The 27,934-nt window shown below is 35.1% G+C and overlaps 1 protein-coding gene across 1 annotated transcript in view; it reads right to left on the bottom strand.

The window, feature by feature from the left end:
- Positions 1-10,774: 10,774 nt before the first annotated feature.
- The window catches only part of LOC124364174 (RNA-binding protein NOB1), a 36,741-nt gene continuing 19,581 nt past the window's right edge, over positions 10,775-27,934 (bottom strand). The window contains exons 2-7 of the mRNA XM_046819453.1: positions 21,575-21,707; positions 16,646-16,839; positions 15,487-15,870; positions 13,437-13,676; positions 12,439-12,574; positions 10,775-11,082 (exon numbers count right to left, since the gene is read on the bottom strand). Of these exons, the coding sequence (XP_046675409.1) occupies positions 10,946-11,082; positions 12,439-12,574; positions 13,437-13,676; positions 15,487-15,870; positions 16,646-16,839; positions 21,575-21,707 (1,224 nt within the window). The 3' untranslated portion in view covers positions 10,775-10,945. The remainder of the gene's footprint in view (positions 11,083-12,438; positions 12,575-13,436; positions 13,677-15,486; positions 15,871-16,645; positions 16,840-21,574; positions 21,708-27,934) is intronic.

Genomic DNA, 27,934 nt, shown 5'->3' with positions numbered 1-27,934 from the left:
TCATTTAGTAAATTCTGAACCGCAGGAATTAAGATTGTTTTACTTTTAATATCCTTTCTCACCATGATGACAACCCCTCCACCAATTGAATTAGATCTTGAAAAGAAGGAGCATTTTTTATAATTTGGAATGTTCAATACCATGATTTCTTCCTCAGACATTTTGTGTTCTGACAATGCTAGTATATCAGGATGTACTTCCTCCAGATTTATTTTCAAGATATCCAAACGTGATGGCAGATGCTGTACATTCTGGTGCAAAATAGACAATCCATCTGATTTATTTTGAATGTTACCTGTTTTACGTTCATATAACATTTCTTTTGAATGCTTATCCTCATGTATACCCTTACAATTATTTAAACTATCGTCATTTACTAGAATATCTTCAGCATAAAGAAAAGAATTGTTTAAAGTCAACGAACTATTTACTTCTACATTTTTTTACTTAACATTTTCGTGACTTTAGAAGTACTATTTAAAGTATGGATTTTATAATCACTATCAGCTAGGTTACACTCCTGGACACAGGAGGATGGCAGTTTTTTTCAGCTGTTACAACCCAAGGAGCCACCCACTATTGAGGCAGGTACTGCCTGACTATGACTAATTAATAATTCACCAAAACCACTATTACTCTGCTTTAGAGCCTCAGAAAATGTGAGGTCTCCCGGAACCACAAACACATCACCAGTCCGATTTTGCGGTCTCAGCTGCTCCCCGTACAGTGTCACGAAGCTTGCTGGGGCCCTCTCCACTGCCGATTGTTCTGTATCTAGATTGATGTTAGACCTTTTATCTCTCATTGCTTCTTGGCTGGACATCACCTCTGGACCAGTTGTGTAGTGAAGTCCAGGCTGCATAGTCTGATGGTTGAATTGAGGCGATTTAGGTTGCTCACAGAGTTGAGTTTGGGCCGGATTAGGAGATCTGTCCTCGTTCACTGATGGCAAGTTGTTTGAGCAATTTTGTTTGTGTTGTCCAATTAATGTTATTCTGTCATTTGTTATTGGTGTTTTGGGGGATTTAGATGTTTGCATAGTTTCCTTGTTTATCATTTGGCGCATTTTGTGTATAAATTCTTCAAAATTTAGTCCATTTCTTAGGGTTCTTGAAGACTCTTCTTTATATGTTACTATTTGAACTAGTGCCCCTGTTGCCTTACAGAAATCCTTTACATTTGAGATGAAGGGATGCAGTGAGATATTATCCCGTACACAGCCAAGAGGAGAACAAATTAATCGTTTTAGTTTCTTGTTTTGAAAATTTAATTTTAGTTGTTTAAAGGCCAAGTCATAGTCATCTTTTGATGGTTTCCAATTATATTTCTGTTTGGTTATTAAACTATATATGGTAGCTCCATCTTCAATTGTCTGACATGCCAAATGTGTACTGGGACACTGAGATGGTAAAGGTTTCCCAAAGCGATTTCTAAAAGCCACAGCAACACCAGCACTCATTTGTCTAGGCTCCCCAAAATCGGAGGATATGCAGTGGGCAAAGGCTGTCGATTTGTCATTTTCGAATTTCTTAATGACGGTTGCCATGTTCTCAACAATCACCTGAATACAGGAGCCCGAACACACTTTCTCCCCTTCCGAAACAGGAAATGAAAGCTCCTCCTCAGGCTTAAGAGATGTTGTTCTGACTAATTCCATAAGTTCTGGTCCAGGAATGCCACCAAGAAATGCTTTTTATAATTTTGTGAGCCAATTTTGTCTTGCCTTTATTGTTCAGGTGTAAACCATGTCTGGTGTAATCAGATCTTCTAAAACCGTTGAGATTAAGGAGATGAACATTACCATTTCGAGCTGTTATCTCACTGATATAATTGTTAGCTAGCTGTATATCCTGGTTAGTAGGGTGATTAAAAGGCTTGTCATGTCTGATTGGAATTGTAGTAATAAATACTGGTCTGTTTTGACTTATTGTAATTAATTTATTTTCTACTGACTCATATATTTCTTGCATGTTATCACTTAGACTGTCATTTGTACCACCCAACAGAATAACAGGGTTCTCATTGTCCAAGGATGCCGACTCTATCACCTGCATCAGAGTTGTGTTAGCTCTACTATATCCGAAAGCATTGATTTTCCCATGGCTGAGTACCTTTACTTTATTAGCAATGTTGCTACCTTGACTGTCAGAACAAATAATCATCCTAGTTTCAGGCAACTCAAGAAGTTTAGTCCCTACTGACCCAAGTTTTTCATTTTTATGTTTGATTCTAGCAGTTTTCATAGCTCTGTTATTGTTACTTTGTGTTGGTGTCGAGGCCAGTATAGTCCCTGAAGATATACATAAAAGTATCCACATTATAATTAAATATAATAACACTTATATATATATATATATATATATATATATATATATATATATATATACACATAAAGGTATCCACATTATAATTAAATATAATAACACACAAATCTACTGTACAGGGTTCAGAAATAAAAATTGAAATAATTTTTATGTTTACAAGATACAAGATCGTTTATTTTCCATTAAGTAATACAGTCATAGTCATAGTCATAGTCATAGTCATATTTCTTTATTAACATATTCTTCAAGAACAGTAATAGAGTCACAATGTTAACAAATTACATAATTGATATTAATAAATAATCAATACAAGATGTCAGAGCCTCCAATCTTCCTTGTTTACTTCTGTGAATTCTTCGATGGTGTATATTGGGTGGTCCACCAGGAAGTTGTGAAGACCATCTTTTCAAGGCAGCTCCCTTGAGGTTTTCACAGCTTGTGGCAGGAGGTTCCTCAGCTTCCTACCAATGTAGGATGGTTTTTTCCTCGAAAAGTGATGTCCGATGTAGTGGTAGTGTGTAATTTCCTGCATGGCGTGTGTTTTATGTGTATGAAGGGTTTTTCCTGTTTGTACATGCAGTTGGTCAACGTGCAAAATTACTTTCTTGTATGTAGAGTGCAGTAATTGTCATAATTCCCAAGGTTTTAAATGCTTGTCGGCAGCTTTGTTGGTGTTCGAGTTCCGCTAGGGTTCGGATAGCTTTTTTCTGCAGGAGTAGTACTCTGTTCAGGTTTCCTGCAGAGGATCCACCCCAAACAGCAAGTCCATACCTCACATGAGTTTCCACCAAAGCATAGTAAGCTGTTTTTTGCTGCCTCCAAGTTGCCGATACATTTTATTCGGCGTACTACATATATACCAGTGCTGATTTTTTTGCAAACCTGGTTTACATGCTCAGTCCACGTAAGTTTGTGGTCAATAGTTACGCCAAGGAATTTGATATGGTCTTTTCTTGATACATCAAGTGGGTTAGGGATATGGGTCCTTCCTCTTGCTGAAGTTGATGTGAACTGTCTTCGATGGATTCATGGCTAGATCATTCCTTCTGCAGTAATTGAGAGGGCTTTACTGAGAGAGCTTGTGGCACTTTCGTACACTCCTTCAGCAGAGTCATTCTTAATCAACAATGTTGTATCGTCTGCATACATCACACAAGTGGTATTGTGATCACGTATATAAGCTGGGAAGTCATTCACAAATAAGACAAAGAGAACTGGGCCCAAAACAGATCCTTGCGGTACTCCACGGGTAACAGGTAGTGGATTGGATTGATGTGAAGTAGTTACACCATAAATGGTAGTTTGCAGCTCGACTATTTGAGATCCGGCCTGTGAGGTAACTTACAAACCATTTGTTAGCTGTGTTTCTGATTCCTAATGATGTTAATTTCTTTGAGATGATGTCGTGGCCCCAGGCAATCAAACGCCTTGCTGTAGTCAAGAAAGAGTGCAGATACGTATTGTTCTTTGTCTATTTGGTCAATAACATGTTCAACAAGGCTGATGATGGCAGAGCTGGTTGATTTTCCTTTCAAAAATCCATGTTGCTTTTCGGTTATCAGATTTTCTTGTTTTAGGTGAGCCATGAGTCTGTGTAGAGCTATTTTTTCTATGATTTTTTGAGAATGTTGAGATTAGAGAGATGGGACGGTAATTTTGGACTTCCAGTGTTGAACCTTTTTTATGTTTGGGGTATACTTTAGAGAGCTTAAGGGCTGTAGGGAACTCACCAAGGCTGAAGGACTTATTAATTATGCTGACTAAAGGCGGCATTAGCTCTTCAGAGCAGTGTTTCACAATTTTAGAAGAATATTCATCCACTCCACTTGAAGATTTTGATTTTAGGGCATTTATGATGTTCCGTACTTCATTGATGCATGTTGGGGTTAGATATAGAGATTTATCAACATAGTTAAGGGGAGTTTCGTAATTTTCATTATCATCTGCGTCCCCTGGGGAGCAGTTTATTCTGTTTTCAGCGTCAATTCTGCTACTTCTGTGAAGAAGGTGTTAAAGTGGTCTGCAGTTTGTGTGGGTTGTCCACATGTTTCCCATTCACTGAGAGACATATGTTTGGCTGTAGTTGATGTTTTCCTCTTCTTTCATTGTTTATGACATTCCAAAGAGCTTTACTTTTGTTGTCAGCTGAGTTGATGAAGTCAGCATTAGCATTTTTTCTTATTTCTCTAAGTTTTTTATCATAATTTTTCTTTTTTACCACCATATCTTCTTTGTCTTGGGTATTTTCCTGTGGTCTCAAATTTGTGCAGGGCTTTTAGAAAGTCATTTTTAAGGTCTTTGGCCTCGTTGTCATAATACACATGTTTCCTTTTTGTGTTTTTGACTACATTTTTAGTAGGACAGGCAATGTCTAGCGTTTGCTTGGAGAGTTCTATGAAAGATGTTGTATGCTTGCTCTGCATCTGGGGCCATATAGACAGCATTCCAGTTTTTATTCATTAGGAGAGATTTTATCTGGTCTGTATTAGAATAACAAAAGTTTCTCTTGAGAATGATCTGTGGAGGGATGTTTACTCTGTTAGGGAGTGATTACAATAGGCATCGTCAGTTACATTTTGTTATTATCTACAAACAAGATTGTTCAATATCATAAATAAACATATAGATACACACAAAAATAAATAGCACTTATAACACAGACATTATAAAATATTACATAAAATAAATTAACAGTTATTATCAAGTTTGTAAAATTGATCCTGCTAAAGCGTTCGTGTCACATGTCATGTACTCCTCAATATTATAAAATGGATTTTCTGCCAACCAACCCTTGAGTAATAATTTAAATTTATTTAGTTCAAGGTACCAACATTCCTTTGGCAGTTTATTAAAAAGTGCAATGTTCATGCAATAATGGCTGACCTGGGCTTTCTTGAGCCTTACAAATGGTAATTCTAGCTTATACTTAGATCTCGTATTATAATTGTGTATGTCCTGTCTTAGCTGGTAATTATGAATATTTTCCCTAACATTGACTAGAGCGGAGAAAATATACATGTTTATAACAGTCATTATTTTATATTCTTTAAAAATAGGACGACAGTGTTCTCTACTACCAGTATTTTTGATAACCCTTAGTGCCATTTTTTGCCATATCAAAACTCTCTGAACCCCACAGCTGTTCCCCCATAGATTTATACCATATGATAATATAGAATGAAAAAAAGCATAATATGACATAATTAACATTTTTTTACTAACACAGAGACTTAATTTACGTAACAAATATATAACTCTAGATAACTTAACACATAATTGACTAGTATGATTATCCCAGCTTAGTTTGCTATCCAGGTGAATTCCTAAAAGTTTAACAGAACTCTTTGTGCTGTTGTTGTCCAAAGAGAAAAATATTTCTTCGGTTTTACCAGCATTTACAGTCAACATATTGTTTTTGAACCATTCAAGCGCTATTTGTAAAGATTGATTTTGCAATGTAACTAAGTCATTAAGGTGTTTGCTTGAATTGAATAAAGTTGTGTCGTCCGCGTATAAAACTGATGCACAGGGTATACTATTGGCAAAATCATTAATGGCTATAATAAACAAAAAAAGGACCAAGTACCGATCCTTGTGGTACACCAACTTGCACATTTTTGTAATCTGAGAAATCAGAACCCTGAATCACAATTTGACTTCTGTTTGTTAAATATGATGATAACAAGAAAAGTTCTTTACCCCTAACTCCGTAGCTGTGTAATTTTTTAACAAGAAGCTTGTGTGGTATACTATCAAATGCTTTTGACAAGTCAATTAGAGTAGCAGAGCATGGATCTCTGTTTTCAAAACTTATGAGGACCTTTTCAACAATTGATTGAACTGCTTTTGATGTGTTTTTTCCTGGTAAAAATCCAAACTGTTCTTCACACAAAAGCGAGCTACTGTCAAAAAAATTATACAGCTGATCTTTAACACAACACTCAAATATTTTACTCACTATAGGGACTAATGATATTGACCTGTAGCTAGAGGGACTGTTTCTATCACCTTTCTTGAATATTGGTGTAATCCTCACTACCTTAAGTTTGCTAGGAAAAATCCCTTGATCCAAAATCATATTAAATATATATACTAAAGGTTCAGCTATTGTGTCTATTATTTCTTTAAATATCTTATTAGAAAACCCATAGAAATCTTCACTTTGTGATGAGCTAAATTTAGATACACACAACAAGACATCCTTGACAGTAATGGGTTTCCAAGTAAAGTACTTTCTTTCAAAGGATCTACAAGAGATAAAACTGTTTACATTTTGAATAGCTAAATCAAAGTTATCATTTGGATGTAGGTTATTCATTTGGCTAACACAATTTAAAAAATAATTATTAAAAGTATCAGAATCAATTGTAGTCTTTTGATATTCCTTGTTACAGTTTGATTCAGACTTAATAACATTCCAAGCAGCTTTACACTTATTTTTTGATGATAGAATGTAATTTTCAAAAGCAATTTGTTTGGCCCGTCTTATTTCAGCCTTGTATTGCTTTCTGATTGTAATGTATGCAGTTTTGTGAACATTTTCATCAGTAAGATCTTTGTGATTTTTATATATATCATAAAATACCATAACAGAATCCCTGTAGGATTTAAGTTGAGGTGTAAACCACTTATTTTTTATTTTATTTTTACTTTTGGACTCGTTTACCTTTACATTTTTTACAGGGCAACATTCGTCATAATTAACACTTAATATGCTCAAAAAATAAGTCAAAGCTTCGTTTACATTAGCATACCGATACAAGTAATTCCAACTAAAGTTATTTAAATTTTCTTTCAGATAAGATACAGCCTGGGAGTCTAAAGATCTAACCTGTTTAGTGATTACGTTAGCTCTACTTTTGAGATTGTCAAGGCTACTAAAGTTTGCTAAAACACCAAAATGGTCTGACATACAAGCATCTACAACTTTGCACTGCACTTCGTCATTGCTTATGTTAGTTATTATATTATCAATGCAAGCTTGGCCTCTAGTCGCTTCCATGTTGACACAATACATATTATATGATCGTAATAGGTTAAGAAAAGATTTTGTTGTTTGGTCATTTTTAAAAACATTAATATTAAAATCCCCTGTTAAAATAAAATTAGATGAGTATTTTTTACTTAAATACTCCAGAAAAATATCAAGACATTGAAAAAAAATTTCCACATTAGACTGTGGTGTCCTATAAATTGAAACAATGACAGTGTTTAACTTTGTTATGTAGGCAGCTGAGACTTCAAAGATGCTATTTATAGAAAATTTACTGACATTTATGACTGAAAACTCCAGGTGAGACTTGATAAAAATAGATGAACCCCCATTCCTAAGCGGTGGTTGCCTGCAGTAGACTCCAGCAAGACTGAAACCCTCTGGAATGTACAGAGGAATTTCTTCTGAGCATAGCCAGTGCTCATTTATTGTAACAACATTGCAGTCAATATAATTCAAAAATAACTCTAACATATCTAATTTGTTTCTAATGGATTGAATATTGATATGAAATACCTTGAAACCATTAAGACCTAGGTTGTTTTTATTATTAACTAAGGGTGAGGATCTGCAGGTGGTGGTTCCGAGTTTCCCAGATCAGCAGGAGTAGGCAGTCTGGGTTCCAGTTCCTCATAGTCATCACATCCAGGTGGTATTGGTTGTTGATCAGTCACCATTGATGCTACCAGTCCCTGTTCAGGGCTTTTCTTGGTAGGCTTCTCTGCTAATCGTTGTATTCCTTCAGATATCTTTCGTGCCAGCCACATTTTACCCCTGTAGTTGTAGTGTAAGCCCTGCTGAGTGTGCAAGTGTCTTTCAGCCTCACTTGCCTGTACTAAGGTGACGTTTGGATGCTGTCGACAAAGAGTTTCCAGAGACTTATTGGTTTTTCTGACCTCTTTATTCACAACTGAACGTTTACAGAAAAGAGCACAGTGGCAAATTTTTACTTACTTTCAGTTGCTAAGCAACAATTGAAATTACCATCATAACATTTACTCTCAAGCTAATTAATGCGTTTGTCTACTTTTTATGAATTTAGCTGATATAAAACAGTGTACAAATCAGTTTTTACTTCAAAATTAATAAAAAATAGAAAATTTGATACAACACTTCTACTTTAGACTCAACAAGTCAGTCATGTCGAATTTTTTTTTTTAAGGAGAAACCGATCCCTTTTTAAGCTTTATTCTGTCCGTCCTCATGGGCCACTGGCCTGTGCGAGGATCTTATCAAACAGAATAAGGGGGAGAGTCGATACAGTACGAGGCTGATGGTACAGTACTGATAAAAAGTGCAACGGTCACAGACAGGATTTTAACCTGCGCTATCTCTAACTCAGACCCAAAGTCCAACGACTTAGACCGCTCGGCCATCGGCACTCCATTAGAATGTCACGAATATCACTTGACCTACCATTCTGATGTATTTTATATATATATATATATATATATATATATATATATATATATATACATATTCAACCGTGTATGGTAAAACTTTGCTCAATTTGAATAATAAAAAACATTTAAATACAATAGAAACAGTAGTTAACAACAAAATTACATTTAGAAAAACCACACAGATTGTCAACTAGCAACAGAATAAACCAAAATCAAAGGCCATTAAATACAAAAATTACGTGATCGATACTAAATGGCTCAGTTGACGCTTCCAGGGTTAGTTGTTCGCTTTCATACATATGGAAATGTTATAAAGAATAAAAACTAAATACTCTGTAGTGACAGTTTGGATTGTAAAACGTTATCAACATTCCAAGATTTTAGGAAACTTGTGGATGCTTGTTTATATTTGGTTGGACATTTGCTTTGGGTTAAATGAATCTAATATTGTACCTGGACAATGCCACACACCACCACCTTCACCTTCTGTATTCAATATACAAAGTTTACTTCTGCGTTCTGGGCCCACTAAAGAAGTTATCCTCTGATTTTTCTTGTAGATTATTTACTACATTGTACAGTCAGTACATGATATCTTCCTGAGGTGAAACAATATACCACTGGTATAAAATTGTTGGGTTTTGTTTATAACCATTAGAGAACCAATTGGTTCTTTTGTAATTCTATATTTTAAGTTGAATGACAAAGGTTATTGGAAAATAAATAAACATTCTAGTTGGAAGCAATATATATTTTGTAATATTTACAATTTTTATTACAAAGGATAACAGGAATACAGATAATTGCTATAGCCATGTGTTACAACAGAAACTCAACATTTTTAGATCGTTTTTGTTGGTATTTTTCAAATACTCTGTATTTTTTCCGTTTGTGCTTTCTTGACTTATGATGCCATGTTTTATATATTTATGTTTGTGATTAACTATTTTGTTTCCACATTTTTTAACCCGAACTTTATTATTTGCCATCAAATTTTTAAGTAATAAATAATTACCAAAAACCAATAATCGTTTTTAGGGGTACTTTGGGATTATACCGACCACACCAGTATGAAGAACACAAAAATATAAATTTATAGAAACAAACATGATAGAAAAAAAAACAACTCTTTAATTACAAACTTACAAGCATTTCCAGGTATTGTGATCGGTATTGTTGTCGCTGTTATCTTATCTTTCTCGAGAATCCCGATTACGGCAGGCCGCGCGCGGCGGCATCATGATTTGCACGGTACATAATTGCCTTTCCATTACAATTCAATTTATATTTCTGATCAGCCCCTCTAGAATTTGATATTTTACTGATAGGTACTATCTCGAGGGATGTTTTTCTTTCGTTGACATCAGCGCGGGCTTCGGCAGCACCTTCGGCGGGAGGCACTCGCATTTTAGGTGGCGGAGTGTGATCAAGAATAAAAACAAGTTTTGAGTGTTTTTTCAATAAAGAGTTTAGTTTTAGTTTGGTAATGTTTGTTTTTGTTGAATTTTTGTGTTTGGAGAAATGTAGAGGTAAAACGCGGAAGTACAACAAAGCGACGCACCAGCTGAACGGGCGGCAAGACTCTGCAATCACGTTATCTACTAGACCGCTCGACTTTGACCTCTGTCTGAGGTTGGGGAGGGGTTTGCGATAAGACAATTCCTGTTTTATATTGACGAAATATTGTTCTACGCTAATCTAGTAATCAGTAGAAGCAAAATGTCAAATAACGATTCATGTCTGGGTGTGGTCGGTATAATCCCAAAGTACCTTTTTAGGTTTAACGTCTTACGTTTGCCGAGAAACATATGTGGGCTTTGCCAATTTGCACACAAAAATTATTTCAATGTTTTTACGTGTACCCCAATGATTAAGCAATCATGTGCCAGACAAGGTACACAATAGTCGCTTAAGTTTTTCTATAAGCACGGGCTCATATTTCACAACTACCAAGACAGGCCAACAATAAAAACACTCATAAGAAAATGTTTAACAATGTGTACTCACACGACACACTTTACGAAATCGACATGGAGTACACATTGTCGTGAACATGTTACTTATTAACTTTTCACAAGAATAAACATATGTTTAAAAATTTAACACATAAATCAAAACCAGATCTCAAAATGTCCTGTATCTGTTTGTTGTTACACATATCTGACAAGTATCTGTATTCCTGTAATCCTTTCAAATAATCGATTTCAGTTGAGTTTTACTCTTTATTACTTCTTCTTCCTGCGATGTTTTACAACTTCATTGGGGTTCTTCCTCATCCAGTACTTAAATTCTTGGTTCTTCCCCCGGATTCCGAGCATGGCAGATTTGGAATTCACATCCCTCATCACAAATGGGGAAAACCCTGTACAGAGTAAATAAATTAGTTCCATTGCAAACATTTATTTTGTGACAAAAAATATTTTGAAAATGCACAGAAAATAATAGGGCAGAATACTTTATATAATAGTATATAATGAACAGAACTTTTATTAAAATTAGCTTAATTTATTTGCATTTATTAATATAAAGAAAAAGCCTAAATTATTTAAAATAATGTAAATGCAAATTGTGTTATGAAAATTACTTTAACAGCAACAAATTATAAATAAATAATTACATACTTTATTTTTAATTAATCTCCAATGGCAATAGAACATTTGTGACAAGAAAAACTATAAAATTTATTACACTTGCTGATTTGTATTGCCTGTTAATCAGCAACCAATGATAATCATTCCCAATCTATCGTGGAAACACCTGACAGTCTATTGCTTTTTCATCATTATTAAAAACTGTTATATTGCCAGACAGTTATGAAAGAACTTTTCATTATAATATTGTACGTTACACAAGTAAACTTTAACAGTTATCATTAACATCTAATTTGTAAAGAATAAATACATTCTGAATTTGATTTAGAAACAGTTTTATTGTATTTTCTACAAAAAAGAATGAAAAAGTATTTCTTTTTACAAATGAAAAAGAATATTAGTCTTGACTGATCTTATAATTGATTGGTCTTATGAGTAAATCAATTTATTTCAATTGGATTGTTAAAAACTTAATAGTTAAATTCTATTATGTAGCTAGTAACTTAATTTAAAATAAACAATCCAAAAATGAGTTATTTTATTTATGTGAGACTTTTCGTTTTCAACCACTTTTATTTCAGTTATGTGGGTCTGATGATGTTTTTATTGAAAACAAAACGCCTTACACAACTAAAATTAATTTATTTTTAGAGTATTTGTTTTTTAAATTAAGCAATAAAATCCAATAAGAATGAAGCTCCTACAATGTAGTTAGTAATTTTTATAGTATATGTTAGATATAATTTAAATTTAAAACTCTTTATTCAGAGGCAAAGTTAGGACTACAAAACATAAAATGGCCTAAAACTTTGCTAATCCACAAATCTTATTTCGAGAATTGCATTATATGTATGTAACAAACTTGCCATTAAACGGAAAGGCAAGAACCAATTCAAAATAATAAAAGACTTGTGGCTCAGCTTTAAAAAAAAAACGATGACCGTGTCACAAATAAGTTTTCAGGACATTAAATGTTACACAATGAGAACCGGCTTGTTATAGAAGCGTGATCTTGGTTTTTTTTCCAATTCTCGTTTAACGTTGCCAATATGTCAATACTGTTACAACAATCATTCATGGTTTTGAGAAATTTATACATTAATATTTTTTTACATAATGTTACCAACCTGCAATGTAGTCTTCGTCCAGAGGGTTAGTCTTGGTGCGAGCCAAGCGAGTTGGTCTCTGGTCTGGGACCGGTTGGTCCTCACACAATATCGGGTTGTTGGCGTGCTTCCCCCCTTGCGGTTTTGGCAGTGAGAACTAGGTATAACAGAATTATGTTTACTAGTGTGGTGGTATTGCAACACTTTAACGTTCAATATCACTTAATTTGGAAAGTACTAGGCCTTAACACAATATTTAAGAGGTATGTGGAAATTTTAGGAAGGTAAGACCCACTCCACCGAGTCGGGACGTTTAGGGAATGATGCAGCCATCTTTGAAGAAATCCAAGTTCTCTATCCACGGTACATGATGACGATACTCTGTGATTCCCATCAACTGGCAAGGCAGCTGACGATATAACCTGACCTTTAATTGAGAGCACCAAACGTTTTTAAAGGGAAATTTCTTACAATAGCCTGCCATTTACACCCTTTAAATCTGGCAGGGCTGTCCAGCTGGGTGTTGAAGAAGTCATGGCACTAAAAAGGAAGTCCTAGATTACTGATGGGAAAGTCTTTTTGTAAATATGTCTGATGATATGGAAACAATACACTGCTTTCTATCAGATCTCTGATACACTAGACAATAACAACTTTCCTTTGATGCCGTTTCCCATCAGGTGGTAGTAACAAAGCCCACTGTTTACCAGCTGGAGATTGAATTTTATCTGGTCTAAACAAAGTCCTACTTTAATGCTTATTAGGTTATGTTGGGTTTGAACATCTAAATGCAACCTACAAGATCGTAAATACTTAATTTCTAAATTATTTCTAAATTTTCTGTTAATTACATGATGCCAAAAAAACAAAAAAATTGCACTTTTTACAACTATTGTAAACGTCACTGAAAATAACACCAAAGACTAATAATTCTAAAATAATGTGTTTTACAAACATAACCAATGAGTTGTACTTGTATTTTAAACCATTTTTAGACCATACTTAGTGTCTGCAATTACCTTTTTGCCTCGAGCTGTCAAAGGTTTCCTGGGATTGATGTGGATGACTTGCTTCCCATTTTCATCCACAGAGACGGCAACTTTCTTCAATGTCTTGTTGCCGCACTTAGGACAGAATACCTTAGTCATGTTACTTGTTGTCTTGAAGCATGCATAACAGCGGAAGATATAGGTGCGTAGATGTTTGATTACTCTGCCGTCCAGACCGACGACGTTCAATCCTATCTGCTTCAACACATTCTGAAAGCAATAAATGTATTTGTGAATAGGATTAACCCATTAGCCACTCAATATTCCTGCACTAACCTCCTTGTACAAATTCAGATAAATATGCAAAAAATACAATGGGTTAGCAAACTTACCAAAAATTCAATTTTATTTCTATTTTGCTGACCGAGATATTGTTTTTTAGTTAATGAAACAGACTATTAACATAATACGATTTATAAGCATGTAAAGTATACACAATTTTTTTATGTCCAGAATAATTTTAAAAATTTTATTTTCTTTTGTAAAATTTGAAAGCAAGAAATTTTATTAGTACAAAACATAGTTATAATCCATAATATTTGGTGTAGTTATACAGAAAATGTAATTATTTATGTGAAAAATTTTATTTTACTCATTTATCTTTATTTTTATAGAAATTTTTGTAAAACATCTGTGTTCTTCTTACACAAATTCAAGAAAACACGCTAAAAGCGCAAGAGTTTGGTAAAACTCACAAAAAGTTCAATTTTATTGTGTTTTGGACGACAGAGTTACTGTTTTTTAGCTAATAAAACAGACTACAATATAATCTAATTTTTGAGCAAACACGATCAAACTCATTAGAAGGCTCTGCCATGTTCGCAAGATTCAAACTACACCATCGTAATAAAGAATATTGGGATATTTAACTTCACTACTCAAGACTGTAAGTAGATTATGATGGCCAAAAATAGGTGCTTTTTGACAGAAGTAGGCATCAAGACCTAAGTATGTATATATTTTCTTGATCATTACAAGCCAAACTCAACTAAAGCAACAAAAATATAAATTTACCATTAGAGCTCCTTCATGCACAAAACCAGAAATAAGCGCCACGTATGGATCACTTCAACTTCATGATGCATGTTACCACTGACAGCACATCATCATTAGTGAGCTACATTTTAAAGTACAGAATATACACCTTTATTTTTTTTCAATGCCTGCGTGATAAAAGTCGAAGTGCATAAGTACGGTCAAACTGTTCAGACTTGTATTAAAGAATATACTGAAAAAATTTTAAAAATTCACACCCTTAATACATTACAAAGATAACACTTTTCAATGTGGACCCCAACATTTTACAGAACGCTAACATTTTTCAAGAATGCAAATCATGTAATTTTACGAAATCAAAGCTTTAAATTTTAGTGAATTATGTATTCATTAATTTTATGCAATCAGCTTATTTTGAATGTCTTTTGTGTTGTTAGTAAAACAATTATTCACAAGACCCATGCGCTTTATTATATAAGCTTGTCACAAAGCAACAGCTTGCAGTTTACGTCATGGATTTTGAATTATGTAATAGCTGAAATATTGGATAAGGATAGTTTCCAAATAAACATAATAAAATATTCTCAAATGAAAAAGTGAAATAGGTTTTATATTGAATTGTTTTGTATACTTATAATTTTTTTGTTAATAAATTTAATAATTTTACATTACAGTAAAGAGGGAGACACAGGGATTTCAGCAATGTAAGTATCTTCTTTATAGGTTAACCAGTTTCTTAGTTTTGGTTTTTCAAAAAACACTAAAACAGTCAGAATTCTATGGATGACCACATATTTCAGGACCAGCCCAATAAATGTTAAATTGTTTAGACTACACAGTTATCTAGCTGTGTAATTCATTCATAGCCACAACCTCAAGGTATATAAATCAAATAATGTTATGACATCACTCGAAAACTAGTGTTCCCAATAAATTAAATTTTACTTTGCACGCATCAAACATATCAATAATGCATTACCAACTTGCATTGCAAAGTCAGTCATATCAATAATGCATTACCCACCTGCATTGCAAAGTCAGTTGTCAGGCAAGCCACTGTGACTGGTTTATCTTCAGAGAGCCCAAAGTTCATTTGCTGCTTCATTTTTCCAATGTTCTCTGGTGTTATCCAATCTGAGTCATCATCATCATCCTCCTCCTCGCTACCATCATTGTCCTCCTCGCTGATATACTCATCGTCCGACAGTGGCTGCAATACGTCACTCACTTTCAGCTCTGAGAAATCTAATTCCAAGGAGTCCTCGACATCACCAGCAGACAACTCACTCTGTTCCTTTTCTCCAGTTCCAACCTCCTTTTCTTCCACACTTTGGTCTTCAGACTGCTGAGTTGCAGAACTCTCAACAGTGGCTGTATCTGTCTTGTTTGTCTCCTTTTCTTCACTCCCCTAAAACATAAATGTGAATTTCACTGTCAGTTTTTCGAATTGAAATTGGAAAATAATGAAAACATTTTTAAGAACATTTTAGAATACAACATCTTGTCTATAAATAAGCCATATGGCTGGATGAGATTAATTTCTGTCTGTTTGTCTGTCAGTCTACACAATATCTCGAGAACAAATTAACCCTTAAGAATTGAAATTTTTGCCTGAAGCTTCCTTTCTATAAAAGCAACATCGAATCCGATGATGGTGCATGCCACTCCAAAGGATTTGGAATAGATTCACTATTATTTATCAACAAAGGCTCTTTGTTGATTAGGAAAAAAGTTGCAAAACATGAGGAAAAAACTTTTTATAAATGATATTTCTGAAGGTAAGATCTTAATATTTTGTATAAATTGAAATATCACCATATCGTTTATAATTATTAACAATAAAATCTAGTTGTCATTCTCGGAGCAGTAAAAAATTATTTATGCATCACCTGTTTGGTAAAAAAATAGGTTGACAGTAGGATTTTTAGGGTTTTGCAATTACTGAATAGTTCTCAAGGGACTACTACAGACAATTTTGTGGCAGGTGACCATTATACTAACTTAAATAATATTTGTTAGATTTGTTTTATGAACTAAACAATTTTTGTTTAAGCTGCTGATTTCCAACAATCTTGTAATTTGTATGTACTGTGTAAAATATATTGTATATTTTTTAAAATGTTAAGTGTTAATGCACAATGCAGTGGTGTAAAATCAAATAGGCCTACTTATTTATTACGAACCTTGAAAAATCCAACAGAGTCTCCTCCAAACAGCTGGGGAGGCTTCAACGACACAACCTTGTTGTAAGCGGGTGTTGTCTTCAAGTGATCAGTACCCACATGCTCCTTCTCCATCTGATAGGTCAGAGCCATCACCTTGATGTCAGTAGCTGACAGTGACGGGTAGTCTCCTGTTTTCTTAGAGAACTCTGTAACTGTTGTGACACGGAATAATTAAACATTTTGTACGGTTAGCAGGAGTTTAACTCAGCAAAAAAAGTGTCCATTTTGGAAATTGTTTTTGAGATGAGAGAATAATAAGTATTCAAGGTAGAGTAAAAAAACACCTCTACATTCAGGCAGAGGTTTACTGATGGGAGAATTTCTCTCCCTGCGGTTAACAACACTGCCGATGGCAGCTCTGAGCCATCTGAAATACTTTCATTTACTGCTGTTGAAAGCTTTATCTTGTTTCCAGGAAAGTTATATTTATTGTTTACTAGTAGTTACTCACAACTTCAACCACAATTTTCAAAATTAAAACCTATAGCTGTCTTAGTGAAAGCATTTATGATGTAATATAATGGAGCCCTACAATTGTTTTAACATAAGTAGAAATATCAGGTACATATTATTTCAGTATCCATAGTTGAAAGATTCAAAACAAATAAAACTTTGACTGGTTTTATTTTAGGTTTTGTTGTATGAATAAATATATACACATAAGGTCTCAAAGACCTACTTTGATCAAAATGTGTCAACTTCCGCCGTCTGTTTAGATTAATTTTCCACCTAAGGTATTTCTAGCGCTGTAGCTAAGTTTGACTTGTACCCCGATCAAGAAAATATATACCAACAAAAACCATTTCAATTAAAAAGCGTCTATTTTCAGCTCTTTTAATTTACTTCCTATCCAAGATTTTTCAAGTGCCACAGTGATAGTTTGCTTTTTTGTACTGATTAAGAAAATATATACTTTACATATTACTGAAAAGTTACTGCGGCAGTAGCGTAGCCAGAAATTTCGTTCGGGGGGGGTCCGAAACCGGGGTATCCGGGGGACGTTTTGTGTGTTATTTGCCAATGAATTCACTGGTAAAAGGTAAATACCAAAAATATGGAGCTTTAGTAACTACGCCTTATAGAAAGTGGAAAGATGTAATAGGCAAATTAAAACTCTCACAGCAACTCTAGTACCACAAATTTTCTTGTATAGCTACATAAACTTTACGACGTTCGATTCTGGCCGAGTAGAAGGCACCAAAGTGATGTTGGATTCACTGGATAAGAAAGAAAAAGAACAAAACAGAGCTTCACTCAAGCGTATAATTGACTCAAATATATTTTGTGAAGAAAATGAAATACCCCTTCGGGGATATTGGGCCACTGACGGCCGAAAACCCTTTAGGAAAGAAGGGCGATTTTCGAGCGTTGCTCGGGTACAGATCAAACTAACGGTCGGAAAATGCACCGGAAAAAACTCTACTGATTAGAAGTTCGGGGCACTTTGGATTTCATTGATTGAGGTATTTATGAACGATTTATAATGACGATTTTTTTGTATCATTACACTGTAGACGAGCATATAATTATCGGAAAAATCACTTTCGGTTGGAAATAAAATACACCTGAAAACCTCTAATGATTAGAACTTCAACTACTTCGGACTTCGGTTATTGAGGTAAACGTGGTATTTTTGATTGAGTTAGGACGACGATTTTTTGTTATCATTAAACTGTACTCGACTACCTATATAATTATCGAGAAAAAATCACTTCCGGTCGGTAAATACCGAAGAAAAGCTCTCTACTGATTCGTTTTGACGATTTTGGATGTCAGTGGTTGAGGTAAAAGTAGTACTTATAATCATGTTAGGACATTGATTTTAGAGATTAATTCAACGCCGATTAATAAATATATAATTATCGAGAAAAAAAAATCACTTCCGATCGGAATATACTAAGGAAAATGAAATAATACCTCAGTCAGTGAAATCCAAAGTAGTCGGAACTTCTTATCAGTAGAGTTTTTCCGGTGTATTAGCGATTTTTTAAATTTTTCTTTGATAATTATATAGGTATTAGTCGGCGTTCAATTGATACCTAAAATCAATGTTCTAACATAATTCTAAGTACCACTTTTATCTCAACGACTCAACCAGTGAAATCCAAAATCGTCAAAATCTAAATCAGTAGAGCTTTTCCTCGGTATATTCCGACCGGAGGTAATAATAATACTTTTTATTGTGTCAACAATTATAAAAATTGCATACAATCGTCAAATTAAATTATTTAGAAATATGTATATCTATTTTAAATTGCCCCCATTCATACCCGTTCATACACAGTCCACACTCAACCTCCTAAGACTCATACATACTTACAGCCATACGTTTAAAACTCTTCTAAAATTTACCACCAGAAATAGAGGATGATCGAATTACTTTAAATTTCATCCCAGCGGCTCATCATAAACTCTTCCACCGAATAAAACACCCTCAACACCAAAAAGTGTCTCAATCGAGCTTTAAATTTTGTTGGTTCATTCAAATTTTTTATTTTATCAGGGAGTTTGTTGATCAACTTAACACCAACCTCGAATGGCAAACGTTTGAATGCGGCTGTTCTGTGCGGATGTAACCGAAGGTTGTCCCTGCCTCTTGTCCCGTATTGATGGACGTCCCTGCCCCGGACCAACTCGCACTTAAATCGGCAGTACAGGGCGACATCGAGGATGTAGAGACAGGGCAAAGTTAGCAATCCCAGCTCCCTAAAGGCATCTCTGCATGAATTTCGGGATTTCAATTTTGAAATGATGCGGACAGCTTTCTTTTGACTTCTAAATACTCACTCAAATTTGTATTTAGAACAGCTGCCCCATAGCCTCAACTCGTACGTTAGATGGGGGTGTACAAGGCCGAAGTAGGCCATTTTTAGTACATCCCGGGAGCAAAATTTTGAAAGGTTCCGTATAGCATAAATGCCTCAAGAAACCTTTGAGCAGGTACTTTCAATGTGATTGTCTCAAGTCAGACTTCGATCAAGGTACATTCCGAGGAACTAGGTGGAATCAGTTTCCTCTATGAGGACATCGTCCGCCATCACAGCAGCGCGATCCTCAATCTCTCTTTACCGCAAACAGAAATTTAGTGCTTTCGATTTGGAGTTATTGGTCCTCAGATTTAATAAAAAAAAAAAAACTGAATACATGAATTCAGTTCTAAAAAGAAAATGATTTCTAATTCATGTTTTGTTGGAGCTTTAATGCAGCGTCAACATACTGGACCATTTTCCCTCTCAGGAGCGATGAGTTCAGCCTGCTGACGTACACAAGGAACAAGACTGGTCCAAGTAGCCTATAGATCCCTGTGGGACTCCATAGGAAAAAAGTCGCTAATTTAAAGTAATTTAATTGTTTTTTTTTCTCGATAATTATATATGTATTAGTCGGCGTTGAATTAATACCTAAAATCACCGTCCTAACATAATCCTAAGTACCACTTTTACCTCAACCACTCAACCAATGAAATCCAAAATCGTCAAAACTTGAATCTGTAGAGAGCTTTTCTTCGGTATTTACCGACCGGAAAGTGATTTTTTTTCTCGATAATTATATAGGTACCGTGTACAGTTTAATGATAACAAAAATCGTCGTCCTAACTCAATCGAAAACCCCACGTTTACCTCAATCATTGAAGTCCAAATTAGTTGAAGTTCTAATCAGTAGAGTTTTTCAAGTGTATTATCCGACCGAAAGTGATTTTTTTCGATAATTATATACACGTTTACAGTTTAATGACACCTAAAATCAACGTCGTAACTTAATTCTAAGCAGTCACTTTACGTCCCCACGACGAATTTGAACGAAGTGGTCGCTAATTTAAACTGTTCGCCATGTTACGGTTCAGGTTACTTTGCGACGTCACGTGACCGCGCCCTATAGAAATACCGTGATTACACTACACTATTCGAAAGGCCGAGCCCAAAAATATCGTTTGATACTTTATGATTTAAACGAAAGGACAATAATATTTTTAACAACGGTCACTTCAATCAGTGAAATTAATCAATTTAATGTTTGTAGACAAGAGTAATGATAACTGTCCTTTTTTTCCTGCCCCATGCTTTATTTTTTAATATGTCTTAAAATTTCGGGGGGGGTCCGGACCCCCTTCGCTACGCCACTGTACTGCGGTCCAAAAGAGTCATATATGACCGATTAAATTCACTTCCGCTCTAATTTATTTCCAGTCCCTCAGTTAAGTTTATGTTGTTGCCTGACCCAGAAAATCACATGTGTAGGTTTTGGAATCCAACTTAGATTTAAAAGAGTTTATTTGCGGTCTGCACTGCCTTGTGCCAAACCCAAGTTCCTGCTGTCTTGGGGTAGACATGTGGTTGGCCAAAAAGAGTTATTTGTTTACCACATGAGGTTAGCCTACATCCTTTTTAATCTATATAAATCTAAATTGGAGTCTCAGTTGCTTCAGAAATGCTAATAATCCTTTGTTGAGAAATATATGAATTCTAACATGTTGCTGGCATAATAAATTCAACCAGGTGGAATATTAATCTACTTCAGACTGGTAACAGTATTTATCTCACTATGTGGGAAACTGCTGTACTGATTTCTCACTAAGTCCAGGTGTTTTTGCCATATATAACAGTAAAATAATATTAAATATTCAAAAAAAACCAACCTATTTAGCCCTTGGGACTTTTCAGAAATATTGGTGGTACGACCACATTAGCTCCCAGCACCTCTCAGAATAATTTGGGAGCTGACTAAATCGGCTCTAGATACTCAAAGTGTTAAAATGATCTGGGGAATATTTTAGTCATGACTATGACACCACTTCACTTATTTTAGGTTTGTAGAAAGTCTAACAAAAGTATAGAATATATATTAAACTTATATACAACTGGCTATATATAAAATCATATAACTTACTAAATGATATATTTTCCGGAAACACATTTGATACTTTCAGATCGTAAGGCAGCACTATAAGTCTTCTGAGTTGTCTTTTTGATGTGATTTCATTTATAACTTCTTGAATTGACAAAATGTTCTTCCCCATATCCTGTAAAAGAAACATGAAAATAAACTAAACAACTCACAGTGTACCAAACACAATGATGATTTATTTTCTTTAATAACAAGGAAAGTCCGGTTTAGGGATTGAAAAATCACACTTTCTCCTTGATGCAACTTACTAAAGTGAAAATATATATAACACTAACTTACTTAAAATATACATAACTTATTAAAGGTTCTTGTCAGTTTTATACAATTACTTTACTGCTATTAAAATTTCTGCTCCTGAGGTCAATATTTATTTCAGTCTCATCTAAACTTAAGTCTATCAGCAACTGAGAAGAATCTATAATTAAGTTCAACACATAATATTCAATTACGAGGGGATGACGAAAGAAATGCTGCTGGGGTGAGACTTGTTATTATTTTCATGAGTATATACTCCTGAGTAGATATGAATATGGCGGTTCTAGCTCACTTTTGGGACAGACAGAAATTCCATACAAAATACTGTTTAAAGGACAATAAACGAATCTGTAAAATCAAACAGTAAGGCGGTTCTAGCTCACTTTTGGGACAGTCAGAAAATCAACGTAAAATACTGTTTAAAGGACAATAAACTAATCTGTAACTCACGAATGAAAAATTAACCGAATCTATAGCTGTTTTACTGTTCATTGTAGGCTTCTAATTTCTTAAGCTGTTTTAATGAAAAAATCCAGAAATCTTCGAAATCTTTATTCCACGAAGTTAATTGTAACACAGTCTTTATCTTTAATAGTCTTCTTTCCAGTAACAACCAAGTGTAATTTTTCATTTTTGTTCAATTCTTTAATCTTTTTTTCATCCAAAACAGTCAAAAATCTGTTCGGTAAGTGTACTTTATAATCTTCCAACTCAGCAATTATTGTAAACCCGAATTTATCTTTTATTTTCTCCAGATTCACAATTTTGTATTTCTTATTTTCTTCTAAATCAATCAATTTCTTATATTCTTTGAACTTTAAATCACCAACCTCATTTAATTCCTTTAGTAGCTCCATTTACATAAGAAAAAAATATTGAAAAAATAGTATTATAGAATTTAAATTACCTCCTACAAACCAATATAGTACTATTTTGTCCTATAATTGTACTATTTTTTCAATAATTTTTAAGTCTTAGTTTACAGATTTTTCTATAATAAATAGAAGAATCTACAGCTGTTTTACTACAATTTGTGCTGATTTCTGTCAAATTCAAGTAAAAATCATTACTTTTTCAAATTCTAAAAATATTGAAAAAATAGTATTATAGAATTTAAATTACCTCCTGCAAACCAATATAGTAAAAATCGCTAGTTAAAATTTTTGCTCTTTAAATATGGAGCGGAAAAAGATAGAGTGCCCATACTGCAAAAAAGATGTTTTTGAACATCACTTTACTCGGCATTATAATTCGAAGAATCATCTAAAAAACAAAGAACTTTATGAGAAAGAACTAAATTATTTGAGGAATTGGGCTAAAGAAAATCAAATTGTCGATCATGAAAAGATGTACAATATAGAAAAATTGCGTGAACTAAAGAAAAATTTTAAGGAAATTAAAAAAGATCTCAATCTATTTAAAGATGAAAAAATTCAATCAATCGCTGAAAAATTGTCCATTGAAACAAACGATAAAACTAAGTCTGAAATGATCGAAGAAATTGACAAAACGCTTAATGAGAAACCAGAAAATATCATTGATGTCGAAGTTTTATCCTCTATCCATGGTCTTTTCAAGCAATACATTTTAACGAATTTAAATGAAAATTTCATGTCAATTTACAAATATCTTTCTATTTTGCGTCCAGAAATTAAAAGTTTAATCGAAAAATTTCAAGAAACCGTTAAAAATATGAAGGGCTATCTCTCTTTAGAATGCGAATACGAACGAACTTTAGTGAACGGTGAAACACAAACTTGTCCAATGTACTTTACTATAAAAGCAGACGAAATCTTTGACATAAACGACTTTATTACTAAGCAATTTAATAAATTAACACATCGAGAACAGACAAATCATCCAAATAAGGGTTCTGGATGGACATTTAAAAGCTGCAAACAACTAGTTTTGAGCCTTAATAAACACGAAATAATGAACGCAGGATCATATATCGATTTGCCAAAGAAAATCAAAGATAAGAAAGCTTGTGTAAATATCAAAAATAAAGATGATTTCTGTTTTGTTTATTCTATCCGATGCGCTATTGAAAAACCCGAAAAGAATGCTGACAGAGCAAAGCAGTACGAGAAATTTGTAAATGACGAGATATTTTCAGGTTTCGAGTATCCAATGTCCTTAAAAGATATACAATTATTTGAAAAAACGAAGTCACAATTCCAAGTACAAATATCCAAAAATGTCTATAAATATCTACAGTTATGATGAGAAACTCAATATTGTTCCATTACAAATTTCTGAAAAATACGACGCTGAGTTAAACATTGACTTATTGTATGTTAAACAAGAAGACAAATCTCATTATGTTTTGATAACAGATTTAAATAAGCTCGTTTTCTCTCAGTTATCTAAGCATGAACACAAAAAATTTCTATGCAGAAGATGTTTAAGCCATTTCTACAAATCTGGAGATTTAACAGACCATTTAGAAATTTGTAAAAATCACGAAGTTTGTAAGCCAATTATGCCGTTTCCAGGTCAAACAACAACATTTATTAATTATCAAAAGAAATTTTCTCATCCTTACGTTATTTATATGGATTTTGAAAGCATATTAGAGAAGATTCCCACATGCAAAAACAATCCGCAAAAATCGATCACAACCAAGATTCAGAAGCACATTCCATATGGTTTTACTCTATACTTAGTGTCTAATGTGACCAATCGTATGTACAAGCCGATATGTTATCGAGCCAAAAATGAAGAAGATTTGCCAAATGTTCCTGCAAAATTGTTTGAAGAACTTAATAAATTATCGAAATACATAGCTAAAAAGTATAATTCTAAGAATAAAATACCTATGAAATTGACCGAAGAAGAAGAAATTGCATATCAAAATTCAAATCTTTGCCATATTTGTGAATGTGAGGGTTTTGATAATCAAACAAGAAAAAAAGTACGAGATCATTGTCATTTAACAGGTAAATTTAGAGGTTCAGCTCATTTATCTTGTAACTTGAATCTCAAATTTCCTCAGAATATTCCAGTTTTCTGTCACAATATGTCATGTTACGACACTCATTTGTACATAAAAGAATTGGCTAAACAATATGGAAACGTTGATTTGATCGCAAACACCGATGAAAAATACATAAATTATTCAGTAAATTCAGGATATGGGTATGAGTTTGAAGATGATAAACCAAGAAAGTTCATCAAGTTTTCTTTCGTAGACACGTTCAGATTTATGGCATCGTCTATAGAAAAGTTAGCTAAAAATCTAAAGAGAGAAGACTTCAAACATACAAATCATTTTATACAAGATGGTCTGAACGCAATTCTAGATAGACAACCAAATGACGAAGAAGAAATCTTTAAAATTCTATCTGGAAAAGGCATATTTCCTTACGAATTTATCGACAGTATTGAAAAACTTGATTACACAGAAGAATTGAGAATTCAAGATTTCTATTCACTTTTGACAGATGAGAGCATATCTGAGAAAGATTTTCAACACTACTTAAATGTATGGAACAAATTAAAAGAGAAAAATCTAGGAAATTACTCTGATCTCTATAACATTCAAGATGTTCTATTGCTCGCTGATATCTTTGAAAATTTTAGGAATATTTGTTTGAATTGCTATAAACTTGATCCAGCACACTATCTAACAGCTCCCAGTCTTGCATGGGATGCTATGTTAAAATTAACGAATATAGAATTACAATTAATTAGTGATTATAATATGTATTTGATGATCGAAAAAGGTATTCGCGGAGGCATTTCTCAATGTATTAAACGATATGTGAAAGCAAATAACAAATATTTAAAAGATTTTGATAAGACAAAGCCTGAAAACATTGGAGGGGATGACTGATTGCTAGCAAACACGTGTGCAAGTCGGCTCTAAAGTTTTTTATAGTTTTAACTGGTATTTTTCTGACAGTTTTTATGAAAAGTGGTGTCATTACACGCGTAAAAACAGTAGGTATTTTTTTATCGAGTCACTAAAACTTTTTATAACGTGTGTAGTGAGTAATTCGCTTATCAGTACAGTATTTCATGTACCGATCGCCGCCGCAGCTCAGGTCCGGGTCTAAAGGTGAGCCTGTTCCATTATCTGGCGGAGCTGATAAGCAAAGGTCCGAGCGCTCCTTATCTGTGACGTCCGACCCCGGCCGCTCTACAACACCAACAATGCCTGCCACCGGGACCGACAAGGCCGCCAGAGTTGACGCGACTGTCATCGCCGACCTCGTCGGCAAGCACCTTTTTTCTGGCGACGTCTTCGGCCGGCTCGTGACCCGCATCACCCACGAGCTGAAGGGTGTTGTCGAGGAGGCTGTGCGGGCGGCGCTGGCGTCCGTCAGCGATGAGGTGGCGAGGCTCCGGGAGCAGGTGGGAACCTTAACCCAGCGGCTAGAGGAGATGGACGGCCAGCTGCAGGGGCGCTGTGACGAGCTGGAGCAGTTCCAGCGACGCCAGAACCTCCGCATCTTCGGGGTGGAGGAGACGACGGGGGAGAACACCGAACCGCATCGTGGTGGAGCTCTGCAGGGACAAGCTCGGTGTGGACCTGCCTGTCTCCGCCATCTGTAGGTCGCACCGAGTCGGCAGCCAGCCCAAGCCCGGGCCCGACGGCAGGAAGAGGCATCGGCCTATTATCGTCCGCTTCATCAGTTACCGAGACCGGCGGACGATCTACAACATGAAGAAGAAGCTGAAGGGCACGGGCATCACGGTGCGGGAGGACCTGACGGCGCGGCGACTGGAGGTGCTGAAGAGGGTGACGGCGCAGCACGGGGTCCGCAACACCTGGACCCAGGACGGCAGGGTGCTGTGGCTGGGCAGCGACGGCAGCAAGGGAGTGGCGACCCGGCTCTCCGACCTCCAACCCGCTAACTGATTAAGTACAACATTTATTGTACCATTTTAAATTCTTCAATTTTGCTAACAATTTTTTTCCCGTTTTTAATTCACTACCATTTTATTTGATTTTTTCTGTACTGAATATAGAGTTATTAATGTTCATTAACTAAATTTTCGTTGAATTTTGTTTTTGTTTTTTCTTTCTTTTTCTCCACTTACATTTATGTTGTATTTATAATATTTATAATACTAATAATTATTATAATGAGAGCCTGCAAGCTTGCATGTATGTTTAAATGTATTATGATTATTGGTGGTGTAGTAATAATTCCAATTAATTTTAAGTTTATATTCTATGATAAGGTATTATTTTTTTCTTTGTTATGGTATGCGTGTGTGTGTGAATGTTCTGACCGCAATGTCACTGTCGCGTGTACCGCCGGCCGCTCGCTGCCTGCAGTATCGCGCCTCTGCGCGCAACCGCGCGCGGCTCTGACAGCCCCGCCCCGAGCGAGCGCGCCTCTTCGCTCTCCCTGCCCGCGCTTCTCTGCCGCTCTCTCTCGCTCCATACAACAACTTCCTCAAGGCAGCCCACGTTAACGCACAATCACTGTTTAGTCATATTGATGAATTTCGTTCCATTTTTGAACCATTACATACCGACATTATCTTGCTCTCTGAGACTTGGCTAAAACCAACCACAAGCGACAAGAGTGTTAATTTAGCTGGCTACAACATCTTCAGGAACGACCGTCTACACAAACGTGGTGGTGGAGTCGCAGTTTATGTCAAGTCTCAGTTTCCTACTTCCATCTTATTCTTATCTGATACATCTAGAGAGGGACGGCCTGAATTTATGTTTTTGGACGTCAGTGTTAATGGGACGCATGTTTTAGTCGGTGCATGTTACAGGGCCCCCAATACCGGCCATCTTGCCGAATTTGAACACACACTCATCGATCTTATGGCTCGTTACAGTCATGTCATTGTCATGGGCGATCTTAACTCCGATTTGTTAGGGCCTACTACGTATGAAAAAACCTTTTTGACCACAATGTTTCAGTCATGTAACATGTCTCTGCTACCACTTCAGGCCACTCATCACACTGCTACAACCGACACGTGGCTTGACATCATGGCTGTTTCTAACCCGACCCACGTTGCACACCACGGACAATTTCCTGCCCCTGGACTTTCAAAGCATGATCTCATTTTTTGTGCCTATAAACTCCATATCCCCAAAAATAAGCCCAATATAAT

Source organism: Homalodisca vitripennis, chromosome 6, assembly GCF_021130785.1.
Source record: "Homalodisca vitripennis isolate AUS2020 chromosome 6, UT_GWSS_2.1, whole genome shotgun sequence".
In the NCBI taxonomy this organism is placed as follows: domain Eukaryota; kingdom Metazoa; phylum Arthropoda; class Insecta; order Hemiptera; family Cicadellidae; genus Homalodisca; species Homalodisca vitripennis.
This window is presented reverse-complemented; position numbering and strand designations above follow the sequence as displayed.